General features: G+C 36.8%; 1 protein-coding gene across 6 annotated transcripts in view; it reads left to right on the plus strand.

Moving 5' to 3' along the window:
* Positions 1-27,940, plus strand: part of Ubr3 (ubiquitin protein ligase E3 component n-recognin 3) — a 143,733-nt gene that overhangs the window by 94,160 nt on the left and 21,633 nt on the right. For 4 of the 6 annotated variants that reach the window (XM_040745531.1, XM_040745532.1, XM_040745534.1 and 1 more), the window contains 8 exons: positions 584-672; positions 2,367-2,516; positions 6,624-6,757; positions 12,752-12,862; positions 14,856-15,068; positions 17,193-17,329; positions 24,100-24,185; positions 26,563-26,668. In XM_040745531.1, the coding sequence (XP_040601465.1) occupies positions 584-672; positions 2,367-2,516; positions 6,624-6,757; positions 12,752-12,862; positions 14,856-15,068; positions 17,193-17,329; positions 24,100-24,185; positions 26,563-26,668 (1,026 nt within the window). The remainder of the gene's footprint in view (positions 1-583; positions 673-2,366; positions 2,517-6,623; positions 6,758-12,751; positions 12,863-14,855; positions 15,069-17,192; positions 17,330-24,099; positions 24,186-26,562; positions 26,669-27,940) is intronic. The other 2 variants (XM_040745533.1, XM_040745535.1) reach the window with 1 other exon arrangement.

The raw sequence follows: 27,940 nt of genomic DNA on the forward strand, positions 1-27,940 counted from the left end.
ATTGCTTTTGGTAGGATAGTCATTTTTACTGTGTTAATCCTACTGATCCATGAGCATGGGCGATCTCTCCATCTTCTATTGTCTCCAGTTTCTTTCTTCAAAGATTTGAAGTTCTTGACATACAAGTCTTTATTTGCTTTATTTGCCTTGATTGGAGTTACACCAAGATATTTTATATTATTTGAGGCTATTGTGAAAGGTGTTGTTTCCCTGATTTCTTTCTCAGTCTATTTATATAGGAGAACTATTTTTTTTTTAAAGTTAATCTTGTATGCAGCCACTTTGCTGAAAGTGTTTATCAGCCGTCAAAGTTCCCTGGTAGAACTTTTAGAATTTTCTATCTACCTCATTGTTTCATACTCTAGATACTACCATTATTTTTACTTATGCAAACAGTGGGTTTGATGTCTTTTGGAAAGGATAGAATTGTTTCAGGGACATTCAAAATCTTACATGATATTTAGTATGTAGTGTAGGAATCAGGTTGTTCTTAATCATATCGCCATTCATACATCATATATTTCTGAAAGGCAGTAGATTAGTGTTGAACACACCATGTACTTATAATTTCATTTCTCTTTAGGCGACAAAAGGCTAGAGAAAGGCAGCAGAAATTGCTTGCAGAGTTTGCTTCACGACAGAAAAGCTTCATGGAAACTGCAATGGATGTTGGTAAGTCAAAATTCTAGCTTAAAACTCTCACAATTAGTTACTATATATATGGGGATAACTGGTTTAAACTTTCAGTAGCTCTAAATAGTACAGATAATTTGCAGTCCTTATTTAAACAGTAGAGTAATGGAGTGATCAGAATAATTGTTTAATTATGGTGTGTGCACACGGGTACAGGTGAGGCCGTAACACAGTATATGTGGAGGTCAGAGCACAACTGTGTGGAGTCATTCTCTACTTCTACCATGTGGGTTCTGGGGATGGAGCTCGGGTTGTCAGGCGTGGGGGCAAATGCCCTTCTTAGCCACTGAACCATCTTGTCTACTTTGGATCAGGTCTTCATTTTAGCCATTTTTGTTGTAGAACAAAGGCAGTAGTTAAGAGCCCTCTCTGTTCTCTGTAAGTCTGCCCCTTATAAGTAAGTCTGTCAGTAAGTGATTGTTATTTTGATGCTCTGCTCTGAAGTTAGCCTAACATCCTTATAATGATTGCTTTAAAACACTTTTGGGTGGGGTTTTTTTTGTGCTATCACATGAGTATTTCTAAAAATCATGTGTACCTTTTTTCTATATAATGGTAGAGCTATGAATAGTCTTTTAAACATATATTTATGCTTTCCCTTCGCCTTCTCCTTTAACATTTTCTATAATATAGTTCTACTTTCAGATTACCATCTTTTATTATTTTCTGCATATGTGAGAAAATACCTAATGCTTATTTTTCTGTGTCTGCTAGTGTTTCTTTATTTCTTGTTAATGATATATTATAGACCACTGTTATTTTCTGTATCCTGTTTATTAATACATAATGTGGGAATATACAATTATTTCCTTATATAAACATTAATCACTATTACTTGAGAGATATTACCAAAGTAGAGAATTAGGAAGCAGTTTACCCTATATTGTCCCCTAGTATTTACTAATACCAATTTTCAAAGAGTTATCATCTTGTAAATTTCGTCTCTTTAGAACCTCAAAGTAGGCTGGGTGTTGGTGGCGCACGCCTTTAATCCCAGCACTCGGGAGGCAGAGGCAGGTGGATCTCTGTGAGTCGAGGCCAGCCTGGTCTACAGAGCGAGTTCCAGGACAGCCTCCAAAAGCCACAGAGAAACCCTGTCTCGAAAAACCAAAAAAAAAAAAAAAAAAAAAAAGAACCTCAAAGTAAATTAAGGCAAATGATCTATTTGTTCTTTAAAATGTAATAATTAAAATTTTCTCTTACACAGTTTTTAAAAAAGATTTTAATATATGTATATGAATGCTTTATTTGCATGTATATCTGCAGGCCAGAAGAGGGCATCAGATCCCATTACAGATGGTTGTGAGCCATCACATGGATGCTGGGAATTGAACTCAGGACCTCTGGAAGAACAGCCAGTGCTGTTAATCACTGAGCCCATCTCTCTAGCCCCTTACATAGATGTTTTTGTTTCTGGTTTTTGGTATCAAGTTTTTATCTGTAATTGGTACAACATCAAAACATTGAGTTATATATTACTCAAAGTTGTTTTTATCAACTTCACAGTTTGGCCTTTCTTAGAGCTAACATTTTACTTGAATAAGGTTCTTACTAGTTGTGTTATGATACAAGTTTGTTAGTATCTACCTTAGAAAGTATTTTGAAGTGTAACCTTTTGGGGGCATTTATTGAAAAGAAACTTTTCTTCTAAGAGTTATAGTTTTGCCTTCCAGATTCTCCTGAAAACGATATTCCTATGGAAATAGCCACAGCAGAACCACAGGTTTCTGAGGCTGTGTATGACTGTGTCATCTGTGGACAGAGTGGTCCTTCCTCTGAAGACAGACCTACAGGACTGGTTGTACTGTTACAAGCATCATCAGGTGAATGTAGAGAAATTTTTTTATAGAAACATTTTAGATAATGCCATCTGTAACAGATAAGTATGTATTAAATGAGAGCTAATATTAGAGTGTATTTTCTTGTTAAACTGTTCTAAAATCTATAAACCCTTAAGTTAATCATTGTTGTTTATTTAAATATTCTAATTACATATGCATGTCCTTCCAGTTTTGCTTTGGTTTCTTGGGTTCCCAAATAGCATGCAGATGTAGTTCTTGACATAGCATGCGGATTGCTGTTTACCAATCTGTCTTTTAAATTACTTCAAAGCTTTGAAGAATTTGTCTGAACGTTATTCTTTCTTTCTTCGCATTCTCAGGTGTTTTTGAAATAGTAATAGTTCTTAGACAGTCTAGTCTTGATGAATTTAGTCCTACTATAACAGGATATATGAAGAAATTGATCTGAAAAGAACTGCATATCTAGACTTTAAACCAAGTGTTAGTGTATTCTTACAAAAAAGTGCAGGCATTTTCACACACACACACACACACACACACACACACACACACACACACACACACACACACACACACACAGAGGCAAAGATGGAGGATGGAATGGGAAAGAGGTTTATATGTTATCAAAACTAAGTAAAAATATTAATTCAAAATTCACTATTACAAAGTGAAGATGTTAATCTATCCTCTACGTAACCACAAAAATCATCCTTCTCAGCAAAATAATAATAATAATACATTCATATTAAAAGAAATGGAAAGGGACTCAAAATCCCACACTGTAAAATTTAGTTACAAAAGAGAGCAATAATAGATGAATTAAGGAACAAATAGAAAACAGCGTAATTTCAGAATCAAGTTCTTTGTCAGTATCACTTGAAGTACAGTGTTTTATTTTTTACTTAGAAGGTGGAGATTGACATGTTTTAAAATGTGAGGATACTATATACTATGGATAAGAAATTTACTTTAGGGCTGGGGTGATGGCTCGGTGGTTAAGAACACTGTCTGCTTTTCCACTGGACCGGGTTGAATTCCCAGTACCCACATGGTAGCTTATAACTGTCAATAACCCAGTTCCAGGGGATCTGACATCCTTACCCGGACATGCATGCAGACAAAACACCAATAAATAAAATAAATAATAAATAAAAATAAAATAAATAAAAATAAAATAAATCATTAAAAAAAAAGAGATTCACTTTAGACTTAAAGATACAAGTAGGTTGAAAGTGAAAGGCTGCAGCTCAGTTGGCAAAATGCATGCTTACGTGCACAGAACTTGGAGTTGGAGGTATAACGGGGAGGTGATGGTGCATGCCTATGATCTCCGCACTCAGGAGGTATGGAGGCAGGAAGATCAAAACCCATGTCAGCAAAGTACAGGACAGTGATTTCTGTTGAATATTGAAAGAATCAATACCAAGCTATCTGAAACTTGTCCAAAAAATACAGAGGAAGGAACATTTTCAAAAATACCATGTGAGGTTAGTATTCCTTAGGTCCATAAGTACTAGACTGTATTACCAAGTATAGATGCAAAAGCCTTCATCAGAATTCTAGCAAATGAATTTGGGAGTGTATTAAGAGGATTGTACTTTGTGTGTTTCACTGTGAGAATCCTTTAGATTCTTTTATTTCCAAATCCTCATAAACAGCTCTTCCCATGAAAATGAATTTAAAAAATACCATTCTTATTTCAATGATACATTAAAAACAAGCATTCATAAACTGGTTTGGTAGTGTTTTGAAAATGTATGCACTATGTGATATTCTTGTCTATGTAGTCTTTCTTTTGTTTTTTGATGTTTTATACTTACAAAATGGTAGCATTTTCTCTCTCTTTTTGTCATATTTATGTCTGTCTTCCAGAATTTTTTGTGGTGTTTTGTGTCTCCAGAAAATTAAATACCTCTTACCTGCTGTTAGTTGTTCCCATGCTAGCCCATTTGATACTTTATGCCCTCAGAAAACACATGCATGTGTAGGCATGTGAGTGTAAACATCCTTTTCCAGAAGGGGCATTCTCTTATATAATAACAGTACTTCTATCATGCTCAGTAAATTTCATATTAGTATTATATATTATTTCTATATTCAAATTCTTCCAGGTATCTGAATTTTGGTTTTTTTTTGTTTGTTTGTTCATCTGAGTAATAATTGTGATATTTTGGTACATGTATATATTGTAGAGTGAGTATGTACAGCTAACTGATATACCTTTTACTTCAACTACCCTCATTTCTTTGTGGTAGGAAGCAGTAGTATCTTTATAATATATGTTTCTTCTCTTTAGTGGTCGTTTGTGTGGCTTTCCTTTAATTTAGAGCAGTCTCTCAGAGCGTTTCTCCAGGTCATCTGTTCCATAGACTGGACATGTGGATTTGTGTGATTGTTTTCTTACTGTGAGGTTCAGAGTAAACATTTTGGAGAAGGATATTACACAGCATGTTCCTTCTGATGGCATCACTTTAGGAGGATTCCATGTCAGAGTGTTCCATCCTAGGTGGTGCCTATCACTTGGTGGCAGGTAACCCAGAAGGTGATGCGTTGAGATTTCCCCCATTGGCTTGTTTGTTGCCTTTTACTGGGTGTTTCTTGCCTGAGTCTGTGGACGTCACATCTGACACTGGCACCATTCTTTCTGATGCTAAATTTGGCCTGTCCAAACTTCCCTAGGTCCTTACAGGGTATCCCCTCAGTGATGGAACACTTCTCTTTGTCACATGTAATTCAGGCTCTCTCCAGCCTTGGGCTCATTGCTTTCTCAAAGCAGCTCTGCTTCCTTTTAATAGTGTGTTTAAAAACGAGGTAGGTCCGCATGGGAAAATCATTGTTTCTTTGTGTGTGTGTGTGGGGGGGGCAGACTTAGGAAATCATCCATCATGCATTGATAATCATATTTCATTTTTATTTATTGTGTCAGGGTCTCACTTTGTAGCTCCAGGATCCTCCTGCCTCTACCTCTCAAGTGCTGAGATTAAAGGAATGTGCCATCCCATCACGATATTATTTTAATAGTAAATCCTGTCATATTTGGGCCTTTATTTACAAACTAGACAAATAAAACACTATTCTTTTTTTTTGAGGCAGGGTTTCTCTGTATTGTTTTTGAAGCTGTCCTGGAATTAGCTCTGTAGACCAGGTTGGCCTCGAACTCACAGAGATCCGCCTGCCTCTGCCTCCCGAGTGCTGGGATTAAAGGTGTGCGTCACCAGGCTTGGCATCCACTCTCTCTCTTTTTTTAAATTTTTTCCTCAATATATGTTTTTATTTAAATTAGAAACATGCATGCTTCACATGTCAATCCCAGCTCCCTCTCCTATCCCTCCTCCCTTGTCCCTTGTTCAAGGGTACCTTCCACTTTTTCTTCTAACAGATTCAGTGTGGCTGGATTTATGTTGAGGTCTTTGATCCATTTGGACTTAGTTTTGTGCATGGCAATAGACATGGATCTATTTGCAGTCTTCTACGTGTCAATATCTAGTTATGCCAGCAGCATTTGTTGAAGATGTTTTCTTTTTTCCATTGTATAACTTTAGCTTCTTTGTCGAAAATCAGGTGTTTGTAGGTTTGTGGGTTAATCTCAGGGTGTTCAATTCGATTCCATTGGTCTACCTGTCTATTTTTGTGCCAATAACAAGCTGTTTTCAGGACTATAGTTATATAATAGAGCTTGAGTCAGGGATGGTGATGCCTTCAGATGTTGCTTTGTTGAGCAGGGTTGTCTTGGCTATCCTGGGTCTTTTGTTTTTCCATATAAAGTTGAGAATTGTTCTTTCAAGGTCTGGGAAGAATTGTGCTGAGATTTTGATGGGGATTGCATTGAGTCTGTAGATTGCTTTTGGCAGGATTACCATTTTTACTACATTGATCCTATCTATCCAAGAGCATGGGAGATCTTTCCATTTCCTGGTGTCTTCTTTAAATTTTTGTTTTTAAGTTAAGGTCTTTAGAATATTTTAATAAGAGAGTTTTAACATTGATTGATACTTAAATAGAATTTTAATTTTTGACATTTAAAGTATTTCAAAAATTTGGCATCTATTGTTGGTTGTAGTGAATAACCTGGGTTGTTGTTTAGGTCTTTGTGTTATTTAATGAACTTTTGTCTGTGTTGTTATTTAGTTTTAGGTCAGTGCCGGGACAATGCTGAGCCAAAAAAGTTACCAATCACTGAGGAGGAACAGATTTACCCTTGGGACACATGTGCAGCAGTTCATGATGTGAGACTTTCTTTATTGCAGCGTTACTTTAAAGATGTAAGTATTTTTATTATCAAACAATTTCAACTTTTTTGTCTTTAATGGTCTTACCCATGTTAAGCAAAAGTTCTATATCCCTAGCCTTTGAATGGTGTGTGTGTGTCTGTCTATCGTCTGTCTGTCTGTCTGTCTATCTATCTATCTATCTATCTATCTATCTATCTATCTATCTATCTATCTATCTCTATATTTTATGTGTCTGTCTGTTTAGTCTACATGTATGTAAATGCACTGTGTGTGTGCCTTTGGAGGTCATAAGAGGGTATCAGATCTGGGTGTTTGTGAGATACCATGTGGGTGCTGGGAACTAAATCTGGATCCTCTATAAAAGCAGCAGTTCTAATAGCTGAGCCATCTCTTGTATAGTAATTTTAATGGCAATATTGATAATGATATGCCTGCAGAATTTTATTTTATGTTATTTTCTTCTATTAAAATGGCATTCTGACTTCAAATCATGAAGTTCATTAGAAAAATAATAACAATAATTAATGTGTGGGCAACAACATAATAGAAGTCTGTTAATAAAAATACCATGCAGCTGGGCAGTGGTGGCGCACACCTTTAATCCCAGCACTCAGGAGGCAGAGGCAGGCGGATCTCTGAGATCAAGGTCAACCTGGTCTGCAGAATGAGTTCCAAGAAAGCCGGGGCCACACAGAAAAATCCTGTCTCCAAAAACCAAACCAAACCAAAAGCAATAATCAAGCAGTAAGTGTGATGTGCGTTTTAAATGTTGTTTATTGTGACGTCTACATAATTTACTGTAAGGATATAATAAGTATTAACTCTTAAAATATTTACATAGTATGTGAATATTTTATGTAGGTTTTTACCACCTTTTAATTTTTGTAAAGATGCGTAATAGAACTACCTTGTGTTACTTTTAAAATGTAACAGAGACTGTTCTCTCACTTCCTATAAACTTGGTTGGTTATTTTTCAGCCTCTTTGCAACTGTAAGCTCTAGCACTCAGTAGTGTCCCAACTTAACAGCAGCAGCATTGTTAACTTCCTTTTAAGATCACTAGAACACCTCTCTGCTATGGCTTCCATCTCCAGCACTAAGAGAAAAAAGCTGTGTTGATTTTGATTTTTTTCTTTTAAGGAGATTATCAAATAAGATCTCCTTCCTTTTTAGATTGAGCCTAATAAATTCTGAATTACATAAACATATAATAGTTTAAAGGATTATTTTTAGTTAACTGTAGATTATTGTATTGCTTGCTTTCCAAATAGATCTTTCTTGCCTTTGAATCTGTTGATTGAGACGTGTGATGTCAGTAGCACAGGCACAAGACACATTAGTTTTTTAGAGTCAACAATAACTGATGAGGGGATGAGATGAGTCCAAGCAGTTTGTTTCCGCAGTCCATGGAAGTGAGGTTTCTGATGGCTTCAGGAGGAACTTACTGTTCTAGCCAGGGAGGCATTATATGTATCAGAATGAATCTAGTCCAGAAAAAAATAGCTTTTGTTCTGATCTTGCCTTTTCTGAGCTATGTACATGTGGCCAAACATACTAAACCTTAATTTCCTTATCCGTTAAGGGTTCAAATGGTGTTTTCTACTGTAACTTTTTGGGCTAAATCAATGTAAATGTGAAGTGAACTTTATAATATTTAGCATGCCTAATTAAGACATCTCATATTAGGCCTTATAATGCAATTTGGATAAGCTAATGGAGGGTAATGGCTCTATTTTCAGAGTTTCCAAAATGAATTTATGGTTATTTTTTAATGTATTATGCTTATATGTTTGATTAATATCTGTATTATTAGTGTGTATGAGAGCACACGTGATGTGTGTATGTGGTGGGGCATGTGGTCCATGATGTGTTTATAGAGGTCAGAGGACAACTTTGGAGTCTATTCTTCCCTTCTCCCCTAAAGAATGCCTTTTTACAGATTTTATGTGTATGAGTGTCTTAGTTATTTTTCTATTGCTGTGAAGAGACAAGACCCTTCAGGCAAGATGGCTAGCTAGATACAAACACCATGCACCATACATGCCAAAAAAGAAAGGTTCTATTTGGCTTTGGTATTCACCTTTATGCGTTTAATTTAAAGTGATTCAAATAAAATGCAAAGCAGGGTGCTAGGAAGATGGATGAGTGCTTGCTGGACTTGAACTTAGTTCCCAGCACACATAATCAGGTGGCCTCTGATTCCAACTCCAAAAATCCAAAACCTTCTTCTGACCTCCGTGACTATCTGTACACATGTGTCACATATACATTCATAGATACACATACATAAATAAAAATAAATATTCCAAAAGTTGCACCCAAGAAAGATATTAACATAATCTTGCCAACAGAATTTTCTTTGAAAATACTTACTTGAGGACTGGAGAGACAGCTCAGAGAAGGACCCAGGTTTAACTGCCAGATCACATGGCAGCTCACCACTATATATCCCAGTGCTGGAAGACCTGACACGGTCGTCTGACTTCTGCAGGCTCCAGGCACGCATGTGGCTGTTGTACCTGGTTCTGGAGATCTGAGCCATATCCCAATCTTGAAAGCTTTTTTTAGAATTCAATCAAAATATAACACAGTGTGATAATTATGAGGAAAAGAGATCTAATAAAAGAAGATTGATTGGGTATCTCTTTCTAAGCCAAAATAATACATTTCAAGATAAAGGGTTTTGTTTGTTTTTAAATAAAAGGCTCTGAACTGACCTGACTATTGTGTTCCTGTATTAATGACTATTAGATTTTTCTTCTGATAGCATGGTTTTTGTGTACTTATGGTATGTCCCCTGAACTATGTGCCTTTGAAGATCAGCGCCATATAGGTTTTATATCCCCCTCAAGGTTAGTTAGTCCCTGGCCTATGGGGTATAGATGCTTCCTGGATTTCTTTCTTTCTTTTTTTGGGGGGGGGGGTTGAGACAGGGTTTCTCTGTATTGTTTTGGAGGCTGTCCTGGAACTCGCTCTGTAGACCAGGCTGGCCTCAATCTCACAGAGATCCGCCTGCTGCTGCCTCCCGCGTGCTGGGATTAAAGGCGTGCGCCACCACCGCCCGGCCCTTTCTTGATTTTTTACCAAATGACTTTAACGTAGAGGACAGGAACTTTGAGTAGAACAGACTGAATGGACAGAAGAATAACTTAATTGGCATTGATACAGATCATAGAATTAAGCTGTGTATGTTACAGAATTTACGTACAGAAATTCAGTTATGTAAAATAGCGCATATGTCCACTGTAGAAATACATGGCAAATGTGACACGGTGGAAGCAGGGAACCTGAGCCTTGGACTTGGCCTCTTTTGCTTACAACTTAATGACCTTAATAGTGTTTTATTTTTGTCTTATAAAAACAGACAGGACTATTTACTGGATGGGGTTTTCACAAGTACTGACTTTATGAAGACACAGTTGTAAGCACTTCACACAGCAACAAATGGACATATAGTTGGAATCTCTAAAATATTTTCTCATGACAGTTTTCCTGTGCTTTTGACTCTAGCAAACTCAAATAAGACCTTGTTACATAAGCATTACTACTATCTTTAGTTTTTAAGCTAACTGCTGGCCAGGGGCTAGTGGCATACCTGTAATTCTAGCACTTTGAAGGTGGAGGCATGAATATCAAGAGTTTAAGGTTCTCCTGGATCACATAGTGAATGACACAAGAGCAGACTGGGCTGTAGGAGACCCTGTCTCAAAGTACTACCTCTTATTACTATAAGGTTTTAGTTTTTGAGACAGGGTTTCTCTGAAGCTTTGGAGGCTGTCCTGGAACTCACTCCATAGACCAGGCTGGCCTTGAACTCACAGAGATCTTCCTCAGATCCTCCTGCTTTTGCCTCCCCAGTGCTGGGATTAAAGGTGTTGCTCCCATTTTTATGATACTGTCCTGTTCAGTGTGCTTATTAACTGACTACTCACTGACTCTGAATGCTCTAGCTCTCAAATCTGTTTCTATTTTAAGGCTCTCCAAAATATAAGCAGAGATGAGTAGGCCTCCTATTTTTTTTCTGATCTATAACAGTAGAACCTTGCTTACCTGCTGTGAGTGTTTGGTTTGTGTTTCTGCACACCTTTATCTAGGAAGGCATTTTATGCTGTGCAGTCTTGTCATTTCATTTTTTAAATGTGTGTGTGTGGGGTCATGTACATACCTTCATTTGTGAGGAGGTCGAACTTTGGGGGAGTCAGTTGTCTCCTTTCCACTGTGGGGATTGAACTCTGGTCCTCACACATGCATGGCAAATGCTTTTACATGCTGAGCCAGCTTGCCAGCTCCTGTGCAGTATTTTCAATTCTTATGTTCTCATGAAGAATTTTGATTTACTACTGTATCCTTGGATTTAAAGAACATTTAGGTCACCTTGTGTTATGATATGTATGTAAATTTCCTCCCAACATAAAAATCTAAATATTTACACTATTTTTAAGCATGTAGAAACTGTTACGATAACTGTCAAATGTTTGATCATGTAACTGTCACTCATGGTGTCCCTTGTGCCTCACATGACTCTGCCTGTTTTATTACTACAAATCCTACAGGTTGAATCCAGAATTAGTCCCAAATTCTGATATGATAAAAATGAGAGAGGGGAAAAGGAGAAAGCGAGGGAGCATTGAATTTGAAGTCGTTGGCTTGTTTGTAATATGTGATAGAGGTTAGGAGCTAATATGTGGCATGTAGGTAAATAGGGTTGATAAAGAATGACTCTTTTTATTTTGACAGTAAGTACTTGTGGAGTTTAAAGCCAAGAGTAAGAGAAAGATTCATTGGGAGGATGATTGAGTTTTGACATAGTGATTTTATATTAACATAGTGTTTATGTTAACTAAACTAGAAATTTCTGATTTCTGGCTTAGGAAAAAAATGTATAAAGTCCTACCTATCTGTATATATCTTTGTCCTCCCTCCCTCCCTCCCTCCCTCCTTCCCTCCCTCCCTCCCTCCCTCCCTCCCTCCCTCCAGCGAGGCACCCAGGATCATAGGATAGATGAAATTATGAACTAATTCCATAGGCAGCACAGTTTCAGTGACAAGAGACTAGTATTCTCTGAGGAGTACAAACAATGAAGGGGCTGGTAAACAAAGGAAGTTTAAGAAAAGCATGGGAAGCCGGGTGTTGGTGGCGCACGCCTTTAATCCCAGCACTCGGGAGGCAGAGGCAGGCGGATCTCTGTGAGTTTGAGGCCAGCCTGGTCTACAAAGTGAGTTCCAGGACAGCCTCCAAAGCTATAGAGAAACCCTGTCTCAAAAAACCAAAAAAAAAAAAAAAGCAGGGGAAGGGAACTTAAGAGAGATCGACATTATGTAAATTAGAGGGAGGTCTGCATTCCATAAAAGAAACTGTTGATGTCAGAAATTAAGAGGTTAATACCATATAAAATGATCACATAAGACATATAAATGATCAGCAACAGTGTAGTTCATCCCAACCCTATTTTTTTATATGAATGTGTGTATATGCACATGCAGTCTATAGGTTAATGCTGGGTGCCTTCTTCAGTCACTCTCTACCTTCTGTTGAGACAGTTTCTCATTGAACCTGAAGCTCTTCCCTTGAGCTTCTGAGATCTATCTGCCTATACCTATCTCCCCAGTGTAGGTAAGATGTGTACTGATGTACCTACCTTTGACCTGGGTACTGAGTCTGAACTCAAGTCCTTCTGCTTTTATAGAAGACATTTTGCATACTGAGCCGTTCTCCCAGCCCCTGAGCTATAATATTGAGAGCCTATATGTTGTGGGATAGAAAAAGTATTATCTATGTTATTTGTTCTCTTTTATTATGAGCATAGATATTTGGAAACTAAAACTTACAGATTTCTAGTTTTAAATATCTTGCTTTAGAATTGTCTAGTCATATATTAATTTATATGTATTACGCTATGCATGAAAAAAGGCAGGTTTGGTTGGATGTATTTCTTGGATGTATTTCAAAGTATGTTCATAATTATTTTTAGTGTTAATAATTCTTTAAAGTTACTTTTCTTTTGTCCTTTTGTCTCTTTGAAGAGCTCTTGCCTTTTGGCAGTATCAATTGGCTGGGAAGGAGGTGTTTATGTACAAACTTGTGGACACACGTTACACATAGATTGTCATAAATCCTATATGGAATCATTACGGGTAAGTTGATTAACTGATCACTTATGTTCAGCCACTAGCCAGGATTCTATTATTGTATTGAATATTTTTGAGTAAATATTTTTGGCATTAATTTTGCCTTCATTATTCCCACTGATATTTTGTGTATGCCCTCCTTTTTTTTTTTCCCCAAGACCATTTCTCTGTCTAACAGCCCTGGCTGTCCTGGGACTCACCTTGTTAGACCAGGCTGGCCTTGAACTTACAGAGATCTGTCTGCCTCTGCCTCTCCAGTGCTGGGATTAAAGACATGCCCCAGCACTGCCAGGCATGTGTATGGCCTCTTTTGACTTGACTTTTGTAATTGCTTTCGATACCGATTTCCTTACTCTAATTTATTCACTATCTTCCTAAAATGTAAACCTGGTGACATGTGTCAGTGGTTTGCTAATACTTTCTTGTTTTCCTCCTGGTGGAATGAAGCTTACTTTTTTTCTGAATGTCATTCATATATTCTATGATCTGAGCTTGCCTGTTGTCAGGATTAATAAACTAATGGTTCTTTTTTTTTTTTTTTTTTTTTTTTTTTTTTTGGTTTTACGAGACAGGGTTTCTCTGTTTTGGAGGCTGTCAGTCCAGCCTGGCCTCGAACTCACAGAGATCCGCCTGCCTCTGCCTCCCGAGTGCTGGGATTAAAGGCGTGCACCACCAACGCCCGGCATAAACTAATGGTTCTTAATAAGCACATTACACATTTCAACAACTATTAAGGTTCTAGAGTATTGTAGATCCTGTGGTGAATCTTGGGGATACACCAATAAATAAGACAGAGATCCTTTCTTCCAAGAATTTATGGTGTTTATTAGTTACTTTTCTCATTGTTTAATTATATACCTGTAAAATCAATAGAAGGAAGCAAAGAAGAGAAGGAAGGAAGGAAAGAAGGAGGGAGGAAAGAGGAAGGAAGGAAGGATTCCTTTGGCTCACAGTTTGAGAGTACAGTCTAGCATGGCAGGGAAGGAAGGAGGGAGGGAAGGAAGGAGGGAGGGAGGGAAGGAAGGAAGGAAGGAAGGAAGGAAGGAAGGAAGGAAGGAAGGAAGGAAGGACTTTTTGGCTCACAGTTTGAGAGTACAATCTTGCATGGCAGGGAAGGAAGGCATGGTGGCAGGAGCATAAGGCAGTGGTCACATTGACCCACAGTCAGAAAGCAAAGAGAGATGAATGCCAGTACCCTGCTTGTTTTCTCCTTCTTATTCATTCTGTAACTCTAGTCTGTGGAGTGGTGTTCCCCTGTAGAGTGGGGGCGCTCCATCTCAGTGAATCAGTCTAGAAACTCCATCAGAAGCATGCCTAGAGGTCTGTTTCCTAGATGATTCTACATCAGTCAAGTTGTCAACCAGGGTATCATCCATTGTGCATTTGGTGGGTAAGAGTGCTAGCTATTTTAAGGTATACACAGGGTCGTAGTGACCATCAACTGTGTGCCAGAACATTTGATGAACTAAGGTACTTTTGAATAATTGTATCTACATCTATCTGAAGAACTAATTAGAAATCAGATTGTAAAGAGTTTTGTGGTCCATAAAAACAACTGAGACTTTATATAGCTTCCACAGAGAAAGATATTAAAGGTTTTCATATAGAGGAAAAAATGTGGTATTACTCAGGAAAGAGGTAGTGTCTTGTATGTGATTATGGCACAATGCTGTATTATAAGAAGTGCTTCAAGCAAGGAAATGGTGGTGGCACACGCCTTTGATCCCAGCACTCTAGAGGCAGAAGCAGGTAGATCTCTGTGAGTTTGAGATCAGCATGGTCTACAGAGTGAGTTCCAGGACAGCCAGGGCTGTTGTTACACAGAAAAACCTTGTTTTAAACAAAACAGAACAAACAAACAAAAACTAAACCAGAGATTTTATTTCTTTGTGACATTTTAGAGAAACCTTTCTTTGTATGATCTGTATATTTACTGTAAAATCTATTGTTCACTTCAAATGTGTGCATCAAATATCTACATGTTTATTTCATCTTTCAGAATGACCAGGTTCTGCAGGGCTTCTCAGTGGACAAAGGAGAATTCACATGTCCCCTCTGCAGACAGTTTGCTAACAGTGTTCTTCCATGTTATCCTGGAAGCAATGTGGAAAATAACCTTCGGCAGCGTCCTAGTAACAAAAGCACACAAGATCTCATAAAGGAAGTGGAGGAGCTACAGGGACGGCCGGGAGCTTTCCCAGTAAGCATCAGTGTAAGGCAGAAATATCCTGGTTAACTTACTGTGTTTGCTTTTCTGTGTTTTTCCCCTCCCTCCCTCCCTCCCTCCCTCCCTCCCTCCCTCCCTCCCTCCCTCCCTCCCTCCCTCCCTCCCTCCCTCCCTCCCTCCCTCCCTCTCCATCTCTTTCCTGCTAACTATACTCTTTTCTTTTTTCCCTAAACTCTGGGCCTTTATACGTTTAGTAGAAATTGATTTTTAGAGGTTTTTGGTTTCTGTGCTTATTAAAAGCAGAATTGAAATAATAGAAGACATTATCAGACACTATACTTTTCCTTAGTCAAAATCATTATAATTTAATGTGCTAAGACCATCCTCCAGATTGTGAATTTAAAGCTTTATCCTAGTTAGGGTTGTCATTGCTGTGATAAAACAACACCTCCAGAAATAGCTTGGGGATGAAAGGATTTGACTTTCGCTTCCATATCACTGTTCATCTCTGAAGGAAGTCAGGGCAAGACCTCAAACAGGGCAAGAACCTGGAGGCAGAAGCTATGGAGGTTGCTGCTTACTGGTTTGCTCCACATGGCTTGCTTAGCCTGCTTTCTTATAAAACCCAGGACCACCAGCTCAGGGATGGCCCCACCCACAATGGGCTGAGCCCTCTTCCATCTATAGCTAATTAAGAAAATGCCCTATAGACCTTCTTGTAGCCTAATTGTATGGAGGCATTTTCTCCACCGAGGCTTCCTCTGCTTTGATGACTCTATTAGCATATATCAAGTTGACATAAAACTAGACAGCACAAGCTTAAATGGTTAGACATTTTAAAGGTATTGAAATATTTAAAACAATACAAAACAAAAAGTATGTATGTTATATTTTTTATTTAACAATAGATACATTTGGAAAATGGCATCAATAGAATTCTGCCATTGTGTGAACATCAGAGTGCATTTATACAAACCAAATGACTTTGATGTCTCTATTACTATAATTTTAAGGGACTACCATAGTATATGTGGTCCATTCTGTACCATTGCTTGATATGCAACTCTATCTTGTCTCTATGTACATATAATACCATAACTGTCAAAAACAATGTAATCACTTGAAAATAACATCCATTAGTTATATTAAGATTAAGCTTTATGATCTGAGTTTAATCCCTAAGGACCCACATAGTGGAAGGACAGGACTGACTACCCCAAGTTGTTCTCTGACCACTACCCATTTGCCATGGCATGTAGGAGCCCACCCAGATGTATACATATGTACACACACCAAATAAATGAATGTAATAAAAATTAAGACTGTATTTTTACATATCTTTGTTTACTCTGTATGTTAGAAAATACTATATGACAATTCACTGTATATTAGTGTTCTAGAATGTGAATTTGGCATAAATGAATCTTTTTTAATCCTCACCAATAGAATTTATGTGATTTAAGTTCTTAAAATTTTTGCCTGCATTGTAGATTTCTGTTATGGTCTCTAAAGAAGTGACAGCTGTGCCTACTATGAAAGCCAGGCCAGCCACCCGATATTTTTATAGTGCTGGGAATTGAACTTAAGGCCTCTCATGTGCTCTACCACTGAGCTAGATATTCCCAGCCCCTAAACTAAGGACATTAATCTTTTTGAACAAAAATTTGTGCATTAAACCATAAAATTTATATAAAAAACCACCCTCAAATTCTAAAGTTTCTTAAATGAATTCTAACTTTAGAATTTGAGGGTGTTTTTTTTGTGTGTATATAAATTTTATGTGTTTAAAAATTGCCTCAAAGTAAAGGGACATTGATACTATATTTCTTTGAAAACCAGCCTTAAATAAAGTCAGGGTTTTGGCAAAGCTGAAATGGTTCTAGAATATTATTTAGTGTTATATGCCCTTTGGATTAGAGTTTGTGTGGCTAATTCATAATAATTCACAATTTAGTAATCACAATTGGGTAGTATCAGTTGCCATCCAGAATTTGAATAAACACTTATAAGACAGATTTTCTTTGCACACTCAATTATGCAAAGTTGTTCATGTTATATCTCATTTGACTTAAGCTAATTTCCTAGTGTGTTCATATGATAAACATTTCAGTTTAAGCTGTTCTAAAGAAAATGGATATGAACTTTACATGTATGTTTACTTTTTTATAGTCAGAAACCAACTTAAGTAAAGAAATGGAATCTGTAATGAAAGATATAAAAAATACCACTCAGAAGAAATACAGAGACTATAGCAAGACCCCAGGCTCACCAGACAATGATTTTCTCTTTATGTACTCTGTTGCTAGGTAGGTATGTGTAATAGATATTAGTATTTCCTTAATACTAGCCTTTCCTTTATTGTTTAGTAAATTTTTGTTTTATCTGTTACCATTTATATTTGTTTAAAGAAAGGATATGTATCTTTAATATTGGTTAAAAGTATATGAAGTCGGGCGTTTACGTCTGCACCTGAAACCATGCCCAAAGGGTGTGGCCACCACTACATGTTCACTGGCAAGGCAAGGTGCCACTACAAGTATAGCTAGTTTTATAACCTCCCAGGAGGTTATTTCCTGAAATTATTTTCCAAATTACTTTGATGCACAGTTTGGATGCTATTGAACATTATAGAACATAGGGGGGAAAGTATGCTATTAATACTTACTTGGGACAGATAAGTCCCTCAAAGTATGACATATTATATCTAATGAAGTCTTGTCAAGTGCTGATGCCAAGAACTAAAACATAATGTTATGTTCCTTCATTGCAGAAAATACAGCATCATGAGTAAAGTTTGTTTCTTTGTTGGCCCTCATGGTATTTAAGGAAATGACAGCTGGTTTAGAAAACCAGAGAGAGAGAAGAGAAAGCAGGAAGGCAGGTGCTCCAGCCTTGCGTGGATGTCAAGGAAGCAGCAAGTGTTCCTCACCTTTAAATTAGGGAGCAGTAGTATAGTGCTGAGTAAGTGGACCATCACCAATGAACACATTGAAGCAGGAAATTTGGAAAATGTGTGAAAATGGAAGCCACAAAGGAAGTAAACAGGGAGGAAGCCAGCACTTACAGCTAGGCACTTACAAACACATTCTTCAGAACTGATACTGCAGAGCCTTGGATGTCTTTACAGTCATATTTCTCACTTTGTTCAATTAGTGTTGTAGTCAGTAAGATGTAGAGAGATGATGTGCCTCAGAAGTCATGTAACAACTGAATGCCAGTAAAGGCCTGGAATTCAGATCACTGGAGTCAGGGTTCAGTGGTTTGTTTTTTCAAGTCATCTTTTTTCCTGTCTTATGTTCAACTTTCATAGGTTGTGTTATGTTTTCTAATCTCTTTGCCCCACTCCCATAGCAGCATAACAAAAAGTAAATGAAAGAGTATATGTAACCTTTAAAATCCAGGAAAAATGGATGCAGACTTAGAAGACTTGCAGCAATCAAGTTAGAGCTCCAGATTAGGAACCTTACTCTTCAGTCTGAAAATATGAATGCTGGACCTAAGTTGACATAGAAGATCTGCTGAATTAGAAAATGACTTCCTAGTTTATGTGTTCATAGGCTATTGTTTATCCAGAGTGCCTGTGTGTGTGTGTGTGTGTGTGTGTGTGTGTGTGTGTGTGTGTGTGTGTGTATGTGTTTTGTTTCTGGAGTTACTGATTATTGCCTACTTATAACTAAATATACTTATAAAAGCTAAATTTAATGTAGATTTTATATATTTAATTTTACTAAGGACCTGGGATCATGCTTATCTTCTGTATAAATTGTAGTAACATTGTAGCTATTATACTTACACATTCTCTCTGTCTCTCTTGTCACTTGTGTATTATGCCTTCAGTTTCACTAGAGTTAGCATTATTGCAAGATCCTGAGATTCTGATTGAACGGGAATGATCAATACATGGAATTTACCCAGATGATTGATTTTCTTGGTATACTACATTGTGCAATGGAATACATTTCCAAAAATGGAATTTTCCTGTAGTATGATAAATTTGATTAAAGTACAATTTGGCTGAAATTTTAGATCAAGTTTCTTGCCTTAAAATATAAATAACTTACAAAAAAAAGACTGAATAACAATGAAATGGACTCATTGTGATTTTCTATTTTATGGAGAAGCAAGGACAGGCATCAGATGCTAAAGGTATGGGTAGAGAGACAGGAAAGACATAGTGCCAGTCCCATCCTTCTCTGAACCCCAATAATAAACTGAAATAGTGAGACAATGAGTATTTAGCCAGCCTCACCAGGACATTGCAGTCTCGAAGTGAACTTGCAATTCTTAGTCATTGCAATGACAAGTGAAGGCTGGAGTGACTCAGGATTAAAATCTAAATTGAAAGGAAAAGGTTCTTATGATATTCAGTCAATGATGTCAAGATTTGATACTAGCCCTTCATCTTAATCTAACATACAGCTTATTCCATTATATTATTTAAATATTTAAATCATGCTAGATATTTTAGTGCCTACCTTTCACAAAAATAATTATTTCTGAAACTGTATTTATGAAATAAGTTGTAATAAACTTAGAGATACTTAAATTTGAATTATTGTGATTCTCAGAGCTTGAAGATATATTTGGCATTTTAATAAGACACAATTTTAGTTTCTGAGTTGAATTTCTAGCTGTGTAAATAATTTGTCTACAACAGTTCTGCTACTCGAGAGGAGAGTATCCCTTAGGATAGCTACAGAACTCATTCTTCTGAAGGAGAGGACTCATGTCTGTTTTTAATTTGATTTGAATGAAGACCCTTTGGAAGATTTTTTTTTCTCATGCAACAGAGGAGAAATTGTTGGAAAGTGTTTTTGAAAATTAATTCTCAAATTAACTATACCTGCTTTATTCAGATTTCAACTTGTTTCTGAAATTTTCATTCTATTGCAAATATTAGTCATAAAAATAGATTATGAAAAGATTATAATTGATAGGAAGGTATTCTTCAATAATAATTCATTATTTGATTCCTGAAACTAAGAAAAATATGCCTTTCAGTAATTGCTTTTCTGTCTAAGGACTTTTGTATCTAAGTCACAAATAGTTTAGAGGGTATTGGTCTATGGCTCTGGGTGTCCACCTTGTGAGAAAAATGGGAATGTTAGAAAGAAGAAATGGGAGCATTTGAATTGAAGATGAACAGATATTTTTCAGTCATGAATGGATTGGTATTCAGTAGAGTGAGTATACCTATCTTCATATACTGTATTGTAAGTGTGCATCTTTGAAAGTTATTATGTTGAAAATAAGAGGAATACTTTCTAAAATGCCAAGTGATAGGTCTTTTGTGTTTTTCAAGTAGAGTCTGACCTGACTATGCTGCACATGCTGATCTTCAAGGTCTATGCTTATGCAATCTGTCTCAGCTTCTTGAGTATCAGGGATTGCAGGTGTAAACTACCATACCCAGTGTCAAACTGAACCCATTGAGTTTTATCAGTTGCTTTTTAGGGTAATTTCCCCCTTGAAAACAATCTGTCCCCTCTTTAGTAGTTGTTGCATTTAAGGATTGTGTTAGTAAAAGGAGATCAACTACAGATCAAAAAGTAGAAGTTAAGTGTGTATGTGTATGAGTGTGTGTGTGTGTGTGTGTGTGTGTGTGTGTGTGTGTGTGTGTGTGTGTGTGTGTGTGTGTGCGTGCGCATGTGGCCTACAGTTGACATGGAGTTTCTTCTTCAGTCACTCTTCACCTTACAGGCTGGTCTTACCGACCCTGGAGCTTTCTGTTTACTTTCCTAGCAGCTTGTAACTGGGATCCTCTGTCTTCACCTCCTGAATGTTGGGCTGATGGTCTGCTAAATGGGTTTGGCTTTATATAGGTATAGGAGGTCTTAACTCTGGTCCTCATTCTTGCAAGGCAAGCACTTTACCCACTGAGCTGTCTCCCCAGTCTTTCCATGTTTTTTTGGGGGGTTGTTTTTTTTTTAAATAAAACATGTTGATAAGTATCATTGGGGATTTAGATATCAAGACATGGTCCTTGTTTTTTAGGAATTTAGTTGCAGAGCCAAAACTAAGAAGCATTGTATATAAAGCAGAATAAAATAGGTTCTTAAAGAAATGTTAGGTAGACAAAATGCTGTAGAACTTCAAAAGGGAATGTTTTAGTTAGGGTTTCTGTTACTGCAACAAAACACTGTAATAAAAAAGCAAGTTGGGGAGGAAAGGGTTTATTCACATTGCTATTTATCACCAAAGGAAGTCAGGACAGGAACTCAAGCAGGGCAGGAACCTGAAGGCAGGAGCTGATGCAGAGACCATGGAGGGAGCTGCTCACTGGCTTGCTTCCTGTGGCTTGCTCAGCCTGCTTTCCTACATAGAACACAGGATCATCAGCCCAGGGATGGCCGACAGTAGCCACAGTGGGCTGGGCCCTCTCTCATCAATTACTAATTAAGAAAATGCGTTACTGCTGAATTTTATGGAGGCATTTTCTGAATTCCTGTTCCTGCCTTCCAGATAATTCTAGTTTGTATGTCAAGTTGACACAAGACTAGTCAGTACAGGGAATATAAACAAATTGAAACAAGGTATATGTAATATTTATTTCCTGTTTCAGAAAGGCTTCCTAGAAGAACTACGCCTTCAATGTTGGCTATGTTATGGATGAAAGTATACCTCCCAACTTCCTAACCCTGCAGAGAAACTGAGGAACTTGCTCAGACAAAGTGGCAGTTCAAGGCCTCAAATCTGCTGTTTTCTAAGGCATTTGCCCTCTCTATTGTCCCAGTTTGGTTTGAGAGAGAGAGAGAGGGAGGGAGAGGGAGAGGGAGAGAGGGAGAGGGAGAGAGGGACAGAGGGAGGAGACAGACAGAGACAGAGAGAGACAGAAAGGGGGGAGAGACAGAGTGTGTGTGTGTGTGTGTGTGTGTGTGTGTGTGTGTGTGTGTGTGTATACAATCGCGCAGGGGTTTTTCAGATTATTGCTCTAAAAATAGCAGTAAGAAGGGGAACATAACAGGAGCACAAACTTTTGTCGTAGAAAAAAGAGCTGATATGTGCTAAAGGGCTTTTTAAAGCATAGTGTGTCTAAGAGGCCCAGTGATAGCTTTCAGCAGTCTTGTCGATCCTTGAAATGTAGAGGTTTTCTTTGCTGCCAGATTCATTTGGATACGTTTGTGGTAGAAAATGCAGAAGATAGAATGTACTTTTTTCCAAGAATAAGAAGTGCAGAAAATTCATGCACAAATTATATTTATTTTTGTATTATCCATTCAGGAAAGAAAAGCAGATTGCTGTGGTTTTCGGCAGTGAGGTGTAATATACAGGGGACACATGGCCTCCTGGATGGTTTACTCTAGTGAGTCTAAAGGGCCAGTTTGGGTATAAATGAAGCCAGTAAATGTTGATGGTTAGGGTCTGTGACATTCATTTTTTAAAATTCTAGATATTATGTGTTAATGGTTTGTATAGATAGTTTTAAAAAATGAAATGGAAATGTTGTATAGGAGATTTTCCAGTCATATTTTAAAATAATGTCAGACTTAATAGGTTTCTTTAGAAAAAATTCATAAGCACTTATTTGTTATCTGTAAAAGTATATTTGGTGATCCAATAAACAGAATTGTTTTTATAGTTTAGTGAACATTTTTGCAAATAGTGAGATGAAAGTTGACATTCTGGTTCTGACATTCATTTGTAAGATTTGTTGGTGTGTTTGGTTGGTACTTTAAAAAGTACTATCTAGGAAGTCATATAGTTTTTATAAGAGAATATAGCCATTAATTTTTTTCTACAGATTAGGCAACAGAAGATTTGTGAAAACAAAATGTATTGATCTCATTTATATTCCCTTGATGAAGGAACACATGCTGGTCTCCGCGCTCGCTTTCTGTCCACTAATATGAAATCCTTGTCCCTGCTTCCTTGCTGGTAGGTTTTTAGAAGTTCAGTGAGCATTGCAAATCGCCTGAAGGGTGGAAAATTCCCTTGTCACACAGATGCCCTTATCAGCAGCAGCCAGATGGAGCTCTGAGCAGGAACATTATCAATGCTAAATTGCATCTTCCCCACCCTGAGAAGAAGATTAAACCATTCTCTAGAAATGGGTGGCAAATGTACTGACTCAGGAATGTTAATATTTTAAAGTTTGTATTTATAAGTTATATGTGAAAAATCATTTCAAAATAACAGCCAAAGCCAGTTTAAATAATTTGTTTTTCAGTAAAATAGGATGTAGTCTTTCTTAAATCCACAGCAGGGAGTAAGCTTGAAGCCTTGATTCTCTTTAAGGTGGGTTGGAAGTGGGTGGTGTCTCATTAGCAAAGTTTGAGTACAAACTAATTAATTCACTTTTGTTTGCTGAAAATAAATATTTAAGGTGATAAGAATTATTGAAATACAGCACAATTAAAGTTTTAACTCAAAATGTAATATATTTTGGTAAAATCATTCCACTGTTAATATTTTAAAGTAAATATTTCAGTTCTGCATAGGTTTGCTTTTTGAAACATCAGTTTACTAATAGTTGCTAGTTTGTAAGCTAATAAATGCTAAATACCTTATAATTTCAAATGTTTGTGAACAATACTGATCCTTACCACTATCAACAGTTGCATAATGCTTTTTAATGAAACTGTAGTTGTAGAAGTCATAAAAGAGATGTGATTATAATCATGTGTTGATCATAGTCACTTCAGTGTTGGTTTTGTTTCATGATACTGATTTCCAGATACCATCTAATCTCCAATGAATAAGAACCATTTCTTTGACAGAAGAATTGGTATGTTTTTTAATGACAATGATTATCTGCCTGGTGGCTGGCAGTTGAAGTACATATTTTTTCATTTAATTTATAGTCTTATGAAATACATTACAGGATTTTTGCTGTTAAGGCCTAGTTGTATATATACTTGTATGTGTAATTTTTTTACAGGTATAAATTTGAACATCTAAGTAAAGATAAATTGTTACTGTTAATTTCTAAATATAAGAAAAAAGTCATTATTGCATAAGCTGTGATTTTGCGAGTAATAAAGTTGAAGAATTTTATTGTTTAGCTTGATTGAGGTATGTCAGTAAAACAGCATCTCTGAAGCTTGTGACTGAGATGGATTTTAATCTTTGCTTACAGAACCAATTTGGAGCTGGAATTGATTCATCGAGGAGGCAGCCTATGCTCGGGCGGTGCGAGCACAGCTGGTAAAAGATCTTGTTTGAGTAAGTATTGAGCAGTATGAAATTTTAGAACATTTCTATTTATGTCAGTTTTGAAAGCCTGTATAGGCAAAGTGGTCATTCTGTACTACTGGTTTTTCTTCAAATGCTGTTCATATAAGGTCAGTTTTCAGTGATGGGATACTACTATCTTTAAAAGAACAATATGGATTTTTAGCCTTTTCTATATTATGTTAGATCAGCAATATAAATGTCTAATTGGTAAGATTTACATTAGTTCAAAAAATTTCAGAAATAAAGAAATCAGTTTTTGAAAGAAATTTTGCATTGAGTTGATTAAAATATAGTTTTATAAAATAAAGTTTTATAAAGATACTTCTGTTTATAGATCCCTACTATATTGTTGCTGTTAATTAATGAAGATAATGTGCTATGTTTTGCTGTATATTAACTAACATGTATTAAAATAATACCTACTTTCTTTATGTATATGTTTTATTATAGACATAATTCTTCAACACCATTTGTAAAGATATGCTTAAGAGAAGTATAATTTGTAACCTAGACTAGGTTTTTCATGAACATGGCTTTTCATGACTGTTTACTGTGAATACTAGGAGTAATATTAGTTAATGTCACAATATTCACTATTATCCCCAAATTGCTAGAGTTGAAATATTACCTAAGGTGCTGCCATAGGAAATAAAACTTGTTTAAAATACATATTGAAAAATGAATTTATTTTCTTAAGTACTAAAAATAATATTCAATAGTAATACATACCAGCTTTTAAACATATGTATATATTATTTTAAACATAATACATATTAAGATGGATTTAAAAGCAGAATACTTTAAATTTTGTACCATAAAAATATAAATTTGAAATTTTGATAAAGTATTTAACAGTTTTTTTAATGTTATGATATATTTGGGTGTTTTATTTTTGGTTATCATTTAATTTCCAGAATTGAAGATTTGGGGATGGTTTTTTAAATATTAACTGTTTAGTGACCTCTAATGTATGCACTTAAACCCTATGGGTACTCTGTGGTGTAGTAATATGTTTTAAATAGGCAATTGTTGAGATGCAGAAAGTATAGTTTATATGTTTGAGTTAGTACATAGTACAGTTACTTGAGTTTAGATAGTTTGGCATTATTCTAGAAACAGTTGTTCCAGAAGGTTTTCAGTAAAGGAATTTGGGGATTTTTGTACATTTTTCTTCTGAGACATTTACATTTACCTAGAGGCTTAGAATGGTGAGTTTATCCATAATCTTGATGAGAGTGAATACAATTCTAGTGATGTTTTCTTGAGTTTTTTTCTTTGGGTCCCCATTGTTCTCTCTGTTTCTTACCACTTTTCTGGTCACTTCCCCTTGATCCTGAGGAGTGCCATCTGCAAGTGTCCATAGCAGCTCCTCATGCACCAGGACACCAGACTCTAGGGCATTGTGTCCAGCAGTTGACTCTAGTTCCTGATCATTGGTTGTAAGATAGGTTGTTGCCTGTGACTATTAAAGTGTGGGAATGTTTTTGTATGGTGGAAACAGTGAAGCTTTTGGTGGGCATGGCATTTCAACAAGATTCTGAAAGAGAAACGAGAGAGCAGCTGTTGCAAATTAGGCCAAGAAGAACTTGGTGTCCATAATGCCCAGGCAGGGAGTTGAAGGTAGCTGATTTCAGTTAGGAAATGTCTACAATACTGAGAAGTACAAATGGGCATAACCGTGGCAGGAATGGAGGAAAGGCAGGCCTGCTGAGCATGAGGGCAGTCTAGATTCTATTAGAAATCATTTGGAGTTATGTCTGAGCACTGCAGAAGGGAATGAAGTAGTTGCAGTTTGTGATGGCTGATCTTGGTTGTACTGCATGGTTTTTGCCAACTTGACATAAACCTTGACATATCTGGGAAAGGGGGATCTTAATTGAGACAATTTCTTTGTAAGATTGACCAGTAGTCAATTCTGTAGGGCATTTTCTTGATTGATGATTGATGTCAAGGGCCCAGCTCACTGGAGGCAGTGTCACTCCTGGGGAGGTGATCCTAGATGGTGTATGAAAGCAGGTTAAGTAAGCCATAGAGAGCAAGCCAGTAAGCAGTGTTCTTCCATGGCTTCCGCTCGAGTTCCTGCTTCCAGGTTCGTGCCTTGACTTTTCTCAGTGATGGAGTGCTACCTGAGAGCTGTAAGATGAAATATACCCGTTCTTCCCCAAGGTGCTTTGGTAATGAATGGCCTTTGGTAAAACAATAAAAATTTAAGCAAGATACAGGTTAAACTTGATTAACTATAGTGACTGATCAAAATAAGAGGATCGTGTTTCCTTATTTAAAGTAACTAGAATTTTGAGAACATTTTGTTCTGGAAGAATTGTACCAACTTTCTCATTAGTTTTTTCCCCCCCAATTTATTCAGATCAGCTGTTCCATGTATTAGCCTTGCACATGCGGCTTTATACCATTGATTCTGAGTATAATCCCTGGAAAAAACTCACCCAGTTAGTGGAAGATATGAATTCACAGTAAGTATTATTGAAAGATTATAATCAGTTAAAATAAAATCCTTTTTAGAAAAATAGTCATTAAATTAAAAATGATATTAAATTTCTATATGAATACATTTCCTTTTGGAACATAAAGTGTATAATAAAAATTTAAAACAACTTACCATTGTACTTTCTGTGAGACAGTCTTTAGAAGAATCCTATTGGCTTTTGTGCAGGTGGAGCATTCAAATAAAGGTAGAGAGACTGACTGCTATTTTATGTTAAAATTTGATCAGTGGGTTCATTCAGCCTTTCACCCTTTTTTGTAAAGTTTTACATTAGTTTTCGTCTGATGGTTTAACCATACCTGATGAAAAAAAAATATCTGCCCATCTGCTGGATTGTTTCTATGAACAACACTCTTTTTTATATGGACTGTTGGCTCTGAGATACAATTTAAAAGGATGAATGCTTGATAAAGAGTTGGTGCTCTGGCAGCTCTCATTGATGACTAATAAGTTGTACATGCTTGTTTATCTTATATTATGATTCTTTTATACATTTAATGTGTTTCATTTCATTTCAGTCATTCTTTTCAGTGTACATTGTTCCTTTTAGTTTAGAGAGACTCCTCAGCTGGATATTGCACTTTTGACGTATTTCAAATAGTCTGTTATAGTATCTTTTGTTTTCTGGTAGTGTTCATTTTGAACACTTTATAGCTGGTATCTGCCATTTCTCCCTGTAATTGTCTTTAATGATATTTTGAAAACATTGTCTGGGTCCTCAGGGGCCCAACACAGCTACTGGGTTATTGTTTGCAGGCCATTTCTGCCTGCTTGGCTGCCTAGCTGCTGGTCTATTTGTCACCCACATACCTTTCCTCCCTCCCTCCCTAAGATTGAGTTTTTGAGTGAATTATGCCACGTGTGTGTGGGTGCCGTGCATGTCAGAAGAGGGAGTTGGATTCCCTGTAGCTGGAGTTATGGGAGGGTAGTTAGTGCCTGATGTGGGTGTTGGGAACCAGACAAAGGCCTTTGGAACTTGCTCTATAGACCAGGCTGGCCTCGAACTCACAGAGATCCACCTGCCTCTGCCTCCCAAGTGCTGGGATTAAAGGCATGCGCCACCACCACCCGGCCATATCAAACTTTTAAGTCATAACATTTTGTCAGTTTTATCTTTTTTTTGTTTGGAAAAAAAAACCTTTATTCTTGATATTAATGTTACTACTCATTTGCATAACTGAAGTTATTGATTTTATTTTTTGTTTTTGTTTTTGTTTTTGGTTTTTCGAGAGAGGGTTTC

The sequence above is a fragment of the Mesocricetus auratus genome, unplaced genomic scaffold, assembly GCF_017639785.1.
Source record: "Mesocricetus auratus isolate SY011 unplaced genomic scaffold, BCM_Maur_2.0 Super-Scaffold_100004, whole genome shotgun sequence".
In the NCBI taxonomy this organism is placed as follows: Eukaryota; Metazoa; Chordata; class Mammalia; order Rodentia; family Cricetidae; genus Mesocricetus; species Mesocricetus auratus.